The following is a 12,878-nucleotide window of genomic DNA, read 5'->3' on the forward strand; positions in this document are numbered from 1 at the left end:
TAGGAAGCCCAGCCTTCTGAATGCCCTTTTATTGTTAAAAACTGCTCACCTATTTCTTGCTGCTGCTCGGAGGCACTTGGAACTAAACACAGAGCATCCGCTCAAGCGCCCAACACAGCCTGAAAACAGCTCCATTTCAGTTTAGAATCTGCACTCCAGCCACCATGAAGCTGCGGAGACAGCTCAGCTCACATTAAGCGCTGCCAGTTTAAAAAACCTGCTTCTTCACTGTCACCCACCCACCGCCGCCTGTGTTGCTCCTAGAGAATCAGCCCTGTGAGGGAAAGTGCACTCATCCAAAACAGCTTTCTAAACCGTTTTGTTGTAAGTATGGCACTATTTATCCTACTGGAGTGCATCTATCAGTGGCCTGTGGATGCTGCAGCACAAATACCAAGCAGATGCTACTTAGACCAAGCCACAGGAAAGCACACAGTGATGTAGCCACCACTGTCCCAGACTTGTTAGAGCTTATTTTCAAACAAAAGCCCTGGACGGGCAAAACTCTGTAAACAATTCAAGATGCCAAGTTTTATACAGACCCCACTCTTGAACACCAGGGTGAAATAAATGGGCATGAATGCACCACACCTAAAGAGCTTAGTGCTGAGAAACAGTTCTGTAAAGTAGCACATGCTCTCAGCTCTGTCATTTTTCTGCACCATCTTTCACCTAAGTCTGAAGAATATGCTTTGCAGTTCAGTGTCACTGTCTAATTTGCGCAAAACATGCATATTTTGGTTACGACAGTTTCAAAGGGAGAAACGATGCCCCCCCTCCCAATATATGCAGCAAATTCTTCCAACAATTAACACAGTTTTAAAGCCTTTAAACAATGGCAAAAAAGTAGCACCACACACCTGTGGAGGCTTTACGAGCGGCGAAAGGTTTGTCCAGCCACATGTGTTCCCAAGCCAGGTATTCAGACAGAGTAGGAAACTCTCTAATTAGAGACTGAACATCCAACAATTTAAACTGTTAGGAAAATGTCATGGTTTTATTGTATAATGTAGCACTGAAACATCTGAACAAAAAAAAACCACCCCAATATCTGAGCTGCATTCAGGCTGCTGTTCTTTTCTCTCCTTTTTTTTTGTTTCTTTGGGTTATTTAGAGAAACTTGTCAGTACAGAAACAAAACCTTTTTTTTTTTTTTTTGCATTATAGATGCTTCCCGAGGCATGCTGGTAAGACACACATTTCCCTTGCCAAATGCAGCTAAGTCTAAACTTCCAAACATCATGCACAAGAAACTCTTCTAGTGACACAACAGAAAACTCTCCAGGAGGGCACGTTGGTGGAGATCTCGCTCGCTAGTCCGCTCGCTGTGGTGTTGCGGGTTTGTGTATGATATTTGGAATGTTCCATAAGTGTGATTAATATCTGTAAGGAGGAGAAAAAGAAAAATGACAGGTGCCTCGGGGATGCCGTCTCAACCAAAGTTGTGCAGCGCTAGCCTGAACATGTCATTGGTGCAAACCCAAGCATCATTGAAGTTCTTTAATAGAAATATCTGGTGGAATCCCATAATAGGATCTTCATCGGCCTGTGAAGAGAAAGAAAGACGTTTTAGAACCTCTCTGCCCCAGAAGATAAATCCTAGGAAGGAAATGCCTGCCAACGCTGTCATGCATTCTTCACCCTTCAGCAATAACAGCTGTGGTTCTGGCACGCCTTTTACAATCCTGATGCAAAACTACAGGAAAGACTTGATAGCACTAGGATGGTGTTACACTCAGTGGCTCAGAAGGCATGTATAGCTCTGGGGCTTGTTTTGTGGCAGGAACTCCTTTGTATATTAGGCCACACACCCCAGATGTAGCCAATCTTCCCGGTGCTTACAGTAGGCCCTAATATGCAAATGAGTTCCTGCTACAAAAAAAGCCCTGTATAGCTCTATTCCACATGGCACTTGCCCCATGTTCCAGGAGAGCAGGCGATTTCTTTACAAACTGAAACATGATACAGCTGTCTTATTTTTAAAACACAACTTGTCCGTGATGATTACTATCAAGATTGTGCAGGTGTAGGGGTTTTGTGTCTGAGGCTAGGATGGGGCACACCAGTGTTGAATGCTAGCCAATTAAAAAACACTCCCAGTAGTGGGGGAAGATACCTGCAGATGCTCAGAGGTAATCCAGTAATGAAAAAGCTGACATTATGCATTACTGTTCCCACACATTTGGGGTGGGATACCCAGGGCATACACAGTTGCACAGCTCTTTCTGTTGATGGAAATGGGAAATGTGGCTTTCCATGATCCACAGAGTGAATACCATGGCACTACGGATTAGGTGGCGATCCATGATCACTATCAATTTTCACTGCATTCACAACACTGACTATCTCTGTTTATGGAAGGCTACAAATTACAATGTCTGGAGATCCAGGGCAGCATTTTAAGAGCCACCGGAGGAGGCAGTATTGGGTTTGGCCAAGAGGAGTTAGTGCCAAACAGAATTAAGTTTAGCTGAAACATGCGGCTTCTTCCAACACTGATGAATTAAATGATGAGAATCATCTGTTTCCACAAGCCACATTTGTGGCCTTGCTGAAACGAACCTGCTCACACACTAGGAGCACAAGGCATAGAACAGGGGTGGCCAAACTTGCTTAATGTAAGAGCCACATAGAATAAATGTCAGATGTCTGAAAGCTGCAAGACATGAACGTCAGGTGTTTGAGAGCCGGGAAGGAAGACAGATGGGGGGAGGGAGATGTGGAAAGAAAACAACTTTATCTTTAAATGTGTTCTCCAGGCTGGCCAATGAGGCAGTGGGGGCTTTGAGAGCCACACAATGTGTGAAAGAGCCACATGTGGTTCTCGAGCCACAGTTTGGCCACCCCTGGCATAGAGCATAAAAAAGTTAAGGCTATAAAAGGCATGGAGAGTTGCTGAATATCCAAGTATTTGAAGGGGGGGGTGGTGTATCTTTACTAGAACTGCCAACATCTTTCTCTGGGATAAGGCAGGCTACCAAGAACAGGCCCAACATCTTTCCCAACTAGATCACAACAAAATTTGCTGCAGCAAGACTGGAAGATAGCACTTTTCATTTAAGACCCACTGAGGCAAAAACCATGACTTCTAAGCTGCCTCTGAATTACCACCATCTTCATTTCAGAGGAGGCGGAAATGCATGTAGCGCCCTACAGTTCAATTTCCATATTTTTTTCCTCATGCAAACACAAAGCCTAGTTGGCAAATGAATGCGGCAAGCCTGGTGTTCAGACACAAGCAAGCTGCAATCAGATCTTCAGAAGGCTTCTGTTCACAGTCAAATATGATTGTATCCTGAACCGGACAGAGTCTCTGCACTGGTTCTAAGAAACCTGCATCAATCAAGGCAAAAATAAAACTAAAATACAAACCTGTCGCATGCCTTTCCATGCTCCATACATACATTTATTTACATCATTTATATCCCACCTTTTCCCCCCAATGGGGACCCAAAGTGGCTTACGCTGATCGCCTCTCCTCCACTGAATCCTTAACAACAATCCTGTGAGGTAGACGATGCAGAGAGCATGTGACTAGCCCAAGGTCACCCAAACAGCTTCCATGGCAGAGTGTGGAGTCAAACCTGGGGACCCCAGACCATAGTCAGAGACTCTAAGCGCTACACCAAGCTGGCACATAAATGCACAGATATTGTACGGAAGCCCTCTCTGTTCAGAGGATGAAGCAAGTCAGAATGCTGCAAGAAGCATTGACCTGCGGAGGAAGTAATACAAAAGTGGTTCCTAAAAAGCAGAGCCCTTACACACAAACAAGGATTTCATATAACCGCACAGCTTCAGTTCCTCTCCCAGATTATTAGCAGCCACAACAAGGTGCAGGTAGCCACTGCTTCATGCTGCATATTCCAAGGGAACTTTTTAATGCAAACTCATCGACTTAACAGCCACCTGACACCAAGCCCAGGTTGGTGCAAATACATTTGCCTACATTCACACCTTGTTTGCCTGGCATGTCCTTCTGTTGCTTCCTTGGCACTACCGAAATTCATGTAAAGGTAAGCCTCTTGGAGGTGTCTTTCCACTTGAGCTCCTCTGTACAACACCATGCACACATGCAGCCCATGGTTTGTTTCTAACCTGCCCCTGGCTCAGGTACGTCTCCTTGAACTAACAGAACAATTGCAGACATGCCCAAGGAAAACAGGCTTAAGATCAGACAGTTTCAAATGCAAAAGATACGAACGCTCACTGTGCACAGAACTTCTCAGATCTCGAAGCAACTCTGAGCAGGTAAGTTAAGCAAGCAACTGAATGGGGCAGCATGAAACAGATAGGCAGCTCTGCTGAATTAATTCCAGGGCCACCACTTCCAGGAAGAAGATGGCATCTGCTCGTTTCAGAAGCCGCAACCCTGCTTCGGTAACACACAAGCCACGGCCATGCTGTTCAGACCGAAGGACCAATCACGGCAAACAGCACCAAGCAAAGAGCTTCTTACTCATTGAGGACGGCAAAGGTCAGAGGTAGGAGGAGGCCGGAAGCTAAACATTGTGGAGTGCTAGCCTGAAGACTTCATTGGTGCACACCCAGGCACATTGCAAGTTTTTCAACAAAAAGGTCTGGTGGAAGCCTAAAATTTGGTCATCATCTGCCTGAGCAGAACAGGAGAGAAACCATTACCAGACAGATACGATCTGAAGTTGCAGAACGCCACTGCCCTTACTGGACTCTGTTATGAGAAGGGGCCACTGTGTGCATGAAAAGCCCGGATGCTCCTGCACGCGTCCCTGGCAATGTGCACAGACACCTCTCAGGAGCCTAATCTTAGAGGAGAAGCACTAAAAAGGTAAAGGTAATCCCCTGTGCAAGCAGCAGTCATTTCCAACTTTGGGGTGACGTTGCTTTCACGTTTTTATGAAAGATTTTTTACAGGGTGGTTTGCCATTGCCTTCCCCAGTCTGTATCAAATTTAAGAGGTCCTGCAGTCACCTCCTAAATCTGAGATAGCTAATTTTTCTTTTTTTGTATTTAGAGGCCCCTCTTAGTCTATAGAAGCCCCATGGTGCTTCTATAGTGGTAAGTTGCAGTACCGCCGTCCAAGCTCTACTCACAACCAGTGTTCCCTCTAAGCTGAGTGTGAGCTAGCTCACAGCTTTTTAGCTTCCAGTTCACACATTTTTGTCTTCGCTCAGGAAAAATGGCCCCAAAGCAAACTAATTTATGCATTCACTCACAACTTTTAATGCCAGTAGCTCATGAAGCAGAATTTTTGCCCACAAGACTCCACAGCTTGGAGGGACTATTGCTCATGACCTGAGTTCGATCCTGGCGGAAGTTAGGTTCAGGTAGCCAGAACAAGGCTGACTCAGCCCTCCATCCTTCAGAGGTCAGTAAAATGAGTACCCATCTTGCTGGGGGCAAAGTGTAGATGACTGGGGAAGGCAGTGGCAAACCACCTCGTAAAAGTCTGCCAAGAAAAGGTCGTGATGTGACATCACCCCATGGGTCACAATGACTCGGTGCTTGAACAAGGGATTACCTTTACCTTACATAGTCTGAGGTGCTAAACAACTATCACTTACTCAGCTTGCATGTAAATCTGTCTCTGTCTCCATGAATCTGAATCATGCTCCCTAACACTAGCTTATATAGTTTTGTTTCACCTTGCTAAGTAAAGCTGTTTTTGGAAGACACTATGTGTTGAAAAGTGGTACATAAAGAACATGACAAATAAGCAAATGCTACTTGTGCTGAGATGGTTATCCTTCCAGTTGCTTCTTTCTCTTCTTTCAACAAAGAGAAAAGTGAGGCATTTGGAATGAACGTTTTACTTACTGGGCATTTAAAATGAGCAGTGTAAAAAATTTTTTAAAAAGGCTCTTCCAAAGCCTTCCATGTTCTATCATGGCAGCTACAAAAGACCACAATTATATACTGAAGCCTAAATGACTTCCTTGTTTCACCCCTGTGAGGCATGAGGATCTTTCCATTCATTCTCATAAGACGTACTATAACCTTCAAATAATCCTTCCAAATGCCTCTTTGTCAAAAACATCTGCTTGCAAAAGCCAACTGGGGCAAGAACTCGTCTGAGCAGGAAAAGCGAATCTTCCTCTCAACCAGGAATTGGCTCTTCCATCACCCATCAGATGTCACTTGCACTGCCAAAACAATGTGCCCTCAACATACAAGTGGTCCTCCAAACAGCGACGCACAGGGTTCAGTGGTTTGAGGAAACATTTACCTTAAGCTGTCCAACTACCATACTGAGTATACAGCTGTCGGGTGTGGGCTGATGGTCTTGTGCAGTGATGCTGTGCTGTATTTTCTGAAAAGGGAGGCTCTGTAATGGAGGAAGAGGGGAGAGATAGACTGAGGAATTGGGAAGCATAATTTCTCAGCATTTATTTACAGTAAAGAAGTTAGTGGTAAAGTGTAACACACACACACGTAAACATCCCTTTGGAAAAACTCCAAGTCTACTTTTTCTATCTTGGTCTGGTTATTGCTGGGGAGGGGTTTTCCACTTTTTAAAAACAACAAAATGTTTAGGTGCTCTAGGCAAGAAGTAATGGTATTCAACTACAGGAATGTAAATGCAGGTTAAACACTGGGGTGTACTACGCTAACAAACCAGTCGTCCACACCATGAATCACTATGGTGCAGACAAGACATTAAGGCTGGAAAACAGGGGGTTTAAAAAGTGAATTTTAACAGGGATAAATGTAATATCTGCATTTAAGTAGGAAAAATCAAATGCATAATTATAGGATAAGGAAGCTTGTCTTGGCAGTAGTACGTGCAAAAAGGTTCTAGGGGGTCTTAGTGGACCATAAACTGAACATGAGCAGCAGTGTGATGTGGTAGCTAAAAAAGTAAATTTGGGCTGTATCAACAGAAGTATAGTGTCTAGATCACACCAAGTGATGGTATCACTGTACTCTGATCTGGTTAGATCTCACCTAGAGTACTGTGTTTAGTTTTGGACACTACAATTAAAGAAGGATATAGACAAGCTGGAATGTTTCCAGAGGAGGGCAACGAAGATGGTGAGACCAAGTCCTATGAGGAAAGGTTGAAGGAACTGAGTATGTTTAACCTGGAGAGGAGATGACTTGAGAGGTGATACGATCACCATCTTCAAGTACTTGAAGCACTGTCATATACAGGATGGTGCAGAATTGTTTTCTGTTGCCCCAGAAGGTAGGAACAGAACCAACAGATTGAAATCAAATCAAAAGAGTTTCCAGCTAAACATTAGGAAGAACTTCCTGACAGAGGGGTCCCTCAGTGGAACAGGCTTCCTTGGGAGTTGGTGGACTCTCCTTTGGAGGTTTTTGAAAAAAAGAGGCTAGATGGCCATCTGACAGCAATGCTGATTCTGTGAATAGACAGATCATGAGAAGGAGGGAAGGAAGGGTTGCATCAGTGCTTAGTTCTCATGGCCCTTTCTTATCTGCTCAGGGAAATACTGATTGTCACTTTGAGGACAGGAAGCAATTTTTCTCCAGGCCAGTTAGCCCAAGGTTCCTGGAGATTTTTTGCCATTTTCTGGGCATGGAATAGGGGTCACTGAGTGTGTGTGTGTGGCGGGGGGGGGAAGGTACTTGTGAATTTCCTGCATTGTGCAGGGGGTTGAACTAGATGACCCTAGTGATCCCTTCCAACTCTATGATTCTCTGATTCCATGTGACCAAGTGTTTCTACAGCAAATGTTTTGCTGATGAACTGTGTGCTGGGTTTCACCATGTACCACTCTTAGAGCCACTGGAATCAAATGCCCTTAAGAGCTTTAACACCGCTTGGTTGTGGCTTAAATATTTAGCTATCAAACAGTCATGCCTGTGTCTCAGAGACAGCAGCAGTAGGCTTTGGAAAGCATGTTGTGATGAACCCTGGAAATTTAAATCCTTACAAATCCTCCTGCCCTGACCTGGATTGAGCAAGGTAGTCCAACCTTGTCAGATCCTGGAAGCTCAGCAGGGTCAGCCCTGGTTAGTACTTGGATGGGAGACCATCAAGGAAGTCCAGGGCTGCTATACACAAGTCAGGCAGTGGCCAACCATCTCTGTTTGTCTCTTGCCTTGAAAACCCCATGGGATCACCATAAGCCAGCTGCAACTAGACCACACTTTCCACCACCACCACCCAAAACATCTATCCACTCGGCTGCTTTAAACCAGCATGTGCAAAGCATTCTGACAGTGATTCATTGTTCCCTCCCAAACTGAAATCAGCATTGCAAGATACTGTGCTGGTACACTGCCCTTCTCAGCCACAATATGGATGTAAACAGGGTGCAAGTCCCATTAATTTAAATAGGACTTTCCTCTTAGTAAATATGCTTACCAGGGCTTTATCTGAGCAGGAACGCAGTTCCAGCTGGCTTGCCGTCGGGGGTGTGGCCTAATATGCAAATAAGTTCCCGATGGGCTTTTTCAACAAAAAAGGTCCTGATGCTTAAGATCACTGGACATTGTTTCAGCCATTAGATTTCAGCCATTGTTTCAGATCAGACGCATAACCAACACAGCATACCTTGTAATGGATTTGCTCCGATTACCTCCCCAGAAATACCAAAATTAAAACCAAAAAACTGTTTTGCATAGAGTCGCAAGTCATTTCAGGGGGTAGTGCGTGAAGCTATTAATATGGGAGACACTCACGGAGAGTTTTTCAACAATAGCTGCTTTGCCCTGAAATTGTTGTCCTTCCCACGTAAGGCATGAGGCGTCTATCTGTAATAATGAAAGAGACATGTGGTCATAAGTCTGCTTGGGAAAGGGAGAGGTCCTTTACACAAAATGACAATTATCAGACTACAGTTCTTCACACGCTGGCAAATTGACTGAGAAGCAAGACCGAACCACGTTGGGAGGGCATAGGAAAGCATCAAATGGCTTGAGGGATGGAATTCCTCCTACCCAAGACAACTACCCAGTTGTAGTCCTGCAAGTGTCATACTTTTCTCTTCTTTCATTTCAGGCTGGCTGTCTCACACCCTTGCTTGGGTCAAAGTAATACAATTGTGTCACTGAATATTTCCTCCCTGTTTTTTTTCTCAGATCTGAGCACTTATGCACCGACTAGCAGCTTTTGGGCCAAATCTAGCTCTCTTAAGGGTGCTGCTCCCCCTACCCCCATGCCATTTATCAAACAAGTGGCAAAAACAATGGAGAAAACAGTATCTGTGAAAACAGATATGGCTGGCTGCCTTGAAAAACATGGTATTATAAACCTTGCCAATATTAAAGCCATAAGAACATAAGAGAAGCCATGTTGGATCAGGCCAATGGCCCATCCAGTCCAACACTCTGTCACACAATGACCAACAAAACCCAGGTGCCATCAGGAGGTCCACTAGTGAGGCCAGGACACTAAAAGCCCTCTCACTGTTGCCCCCTCCAAGCACCAAGAATACAGGGCATCACTTGCCTCAGACAGAGAGTTCCATCTGTACCTTGTGGCTAATAGCCACTGATGGACCCCTGTTCCATATGTTTAGCCAATCCCCTCTTGAAGCTGGCAATACTTGTAGCTGCCACCACCTCCTGTGGCAGTGAATTCCATGTATTAATCACCCTTTGGGTGAAGAAGTACTTCCTTTTATCCATTCTAACCTGACCAGCAATTTCATAGAGTGCCCATGAGTTCTTATATTGTGAGAAAGGGAGAAGAGTACTTTTTTCTCTACCTTCTCTATCCTATGCATAGTCTTGTAAAAGACAAGCTACTTAAATTTATACCACAAATTACAGTATTAAATGAAACATACTGGGGACGAAGATACCAAAACAATGAACTAAGAAGGGCCCCGAAGTCTGTAACATAACCGATTCACCAAATGATCAGTCAACCACCAACCTGATTACACCCATTCCGCTGGCTTCCCTAGTAAAGCATTCACCATAAGAGCTCCCCTCCCCCTTTTAAAGGCAGCTGCTGAGATCCTTCTTTCCCACAAATTTTTTACAACGCAGATGCCAATTGTCATTCATCACCAACAGAAAAAGCACACCAATTGTTCTAAGCAGCTGCGATTCACCTCTTAGCCTTGCTTTTCCAGATTTTTAAAATTTTATTTACAATCTCCACACCAGCTGGTACTTAAAAGTATTCACTGACGAAGCGTCAGATGCTCTGCTGTGAGTGGAATGTTGCAAGTAGTATCAGGAAGTCTTCTATCTTCAGGCGCGCAGCCTGATGAGCTTAGCAATCTCCCACACATTTCGAGAACCATCAAAAAAATTTTGAGAACAGGGTGCCTTTTTAAAATCCTCTCCAGGAAACTGCTGTCAAGTTAAGTCAGACTCTCCTATCCTGCTCCCTAGCTCTCTGCACTCTGGGCTGCTCAAAGCTCTGCGAAGACACCTCCCTTTATTCAACACACAGCTTTATGGCTCAGTTGGCAGCACCTCCCAGGAGCAAAACATAAATGCTTTAAGCCATCAGTTCTAAACTTCTTGAAGTGGGACTCGCAAAATTTATTCCACCTTTTCAGGACCTACTTGGATCTCAGCTAAGACAGCCACCGGTCCCCAAAGCAACAGGTACAAATTATGCCAGTCGCTTCCCATGCCAGTGGCAGCCGGGAGGGAGCAGGCTGAACTCCTGCAGACTGGCAGTGCCACAAGCAAGGGGCTTGACTTAGACTGACGCGTGGCAGTGTGAGTCAGGAGATGACTGCAGGTTATGCCTCCTGCACCGCAAATGGTGCCATCTGATCCCTTGGGAAATGAGTGGTATCCACAGGGGAAAGAAGAGCAGAAGACAACAATGGGGGCACCTCTGCCCCCTCTTCTTCTTCCACCCCAGCAAGCTTGCAAAAAAAAAAAAACTCTTGCAAGATGTTGAGCCTCATGGTGCAGTTCTGAGCTACAATCACAGGTGCAGAACCACGGCTTAAGACCAAACAGCTAAAACTCTTCTTTGTGGAATTGCTTAGGATCTTTGGAGTTGAATCCAAAGGTACCGTATTTTTCGGACCATAAGACGCACTCCCCCCCCCCAAAAAAAGTGTGTGTGGGGGGGAAGTGTGTGCGTCTTATGGAGCGAAGGTACGTATCTTCTGGGGGGGGCAATCCGCTGCCTCTGCCTCCGATCCAGCGCTTCCCCCGCACCTCCCTGCCTGGCTCCATCCTCTTCCAGCAAGCGCTGGGATCGCTCCACATGGCCCCACCGCAAACCCAGCACTTCGCGAGCGCCGGCTGTGGAGATGGCAGCGTGCTTCCTCCTTGTCTGTCTGCCTGGCTCCACCTCTGATGCTTAAAGCAAGCGCTGGGATCGCTCCCTCCGCCCCCCAATCCCAGCGCTTGCTTTAAGCATCACAGCTGAAGCCAGGCACACAGGCAAGGAGGAAGCACCCGCCCCCTCCGCAAACCCAGTGCTTCGTAAGCATCAGAGGTGGAGCCAGGCAGACAGACAAGGAGGAAGCACGCTGCCCTCTCCACAGCCAGCGCTCGCGAAGCGCTGGGTTTGCGGTGGGGCCCCGCTTGCTGGAAGAAGATGGAGCCAGGCAGGGAGGCGCGGTGGAAGCGCCGGATCGAAGGCAGAGGCAGCGGATCCCCCCCCAGAAGGTACGTACCTTCGCTCCATAAGACGCACACACTTTCCCCCCCACTTTTTTTTGGGGGGGGAGTGCATCTTATGGTCCGAAAAATACGGTACCTTTGGATTCAACTCCAAAGATCCTAAGCAATTCCACAAAGACTTGCACAGAAAACAGCCGATTCTGTGTCTGAACAAGAAAAGTTTATGTATAAGTGCTGCAGATATTAGGGGGGGACACATTCAGTCTTGCTTGTACTTCCACTGTTGCAGGTAACAGGTTGATCTTTCTGGCCTCCTTCCAAAATAAAGCATTGTTGGGGGGGCTTACTGACCTGTCTACTTTCATTCTTTCCCAAGGAAACAGAGAAGTGCTGATGCATTTGTGGAAAAAAGAAGAACCAGTGAGCAATCGTTCGAAAGAGCCAAAGAAATCTCATCCCAGAAACTACTTACATATATTGCTCCTAATTGAGTCCTGTCTGTATCAAATAACTGGTAGTAATGCTGTACAAAGCTAGAACCAATCTGCTCCCAAATGGGCTTGTCTCCCATTCTGAATCCTCAGCTGGAGCCAGCAACTGAAATAAAGGAAAAGAGCAGTGAGAATGGACAGATGAGACAATGGGGTCCCATGACAACACAATGGAGCTGTCCAGGTTTTCAGTTCGCTATAACCCTTTCCCCCTGCAGGAGATTTGAGCATCAGGAGCGGCAGAGAACTTTCTCCAGCTCGCATTGCTGCACTGAAGCCACTCGACTGCAGCTTGTTTAAAGACACTGGTATTTAGGTACTCTTGATGCCGTGGCACTGATGAGCGTAATATCCAATAGCACTAAGATGATGACTCTTTTGCTCCATGTCAGGTCTCCTTATGAGCATTTTAAGCCAAATTCTGCTTTCTAGAAGTCAAACTCAGAATCTAGGGCTGAATCACTCTGGATGCAATGCAGATATCCCTCCCGCTCAATATTGTGGGTGAGTGTAAGCTGGTGTTTTCTGTCTCTCTCTTTGAGAAAAGGCTAACTGGTTTGTATAGTGAGTTATTGGCTAGTCTTGTATTGCAATAGGAGAAGCCACGACGCAGTGAATTGCAGAGAAAGAGCCTTTGGCTGAGGAAGGTTTTGTGACACCAAAACTGGACCCTTTGGACTTTTGGCTTATCATCTTTTGGCTTCTTGCTAATTGAAGATACCAGCTGAGGACTACACCTTGGGTTTAAGTCTACAAATACCCACACTGGACATATAGACGTTCCAGCATTAAAACTTTTTTGAGAGACTTCTGAAACGTATTGAATGGATTTGGGCATTTATGCCTTTATTATATTTTGTTAATAGAGATTTTGTACAGTGCCACACAGTCTGC

At 45.6% G+C, this 12,878-nt stretch overlaps 1 protein-coding gene across 1 annotated transcript; it reads right to left on the reverse strand.

Annotated features, from left to right (window-relative positions):
* Positions 1–969: 969 nt before the first annotated feature.
* On the reverse strand, positions 970–12,122 carry NUTF2 (nuclear transport factor 2). The gene is made up of 4 exons (XM_060254444.1): positions 11,966–12,122; positions 8,629–8,700; positions 6,206–6,304; positions 970–1,546 (listed from the first exon to the last, which is right to left on the reverse strand). Exons 1-4 carry the CDS (start codon positions 12,062–12,064, stop codon positions 1,433–1,435), a joined length of 384 nt encoding a protein of 127 aa, XP_060110427.1. The 5' UTR covers positions 12,065–12,122; the 3' UTR covers positions 970–1,432.
* Between the last annotated feature and the right edge of the window lie 756 nt (positions 12,123–12,878).

This window comes from Heteronotia binoei, chromosome 14 (genome assembly GCF_032191835.1).
Source record: "Heteronotia binoei isolate CCM8104 ecotype False Entrance Well chromosome 14, APGP_CSIRO_Hbin_v1, whole genome shotgun sequence".
Taxonomy (NCBI): Eukaryota; Metazoa; Chordata; class Lepidosauria; order Squamata; family Gekkonidae; genus Heteronotia; species Heteronotia binoei.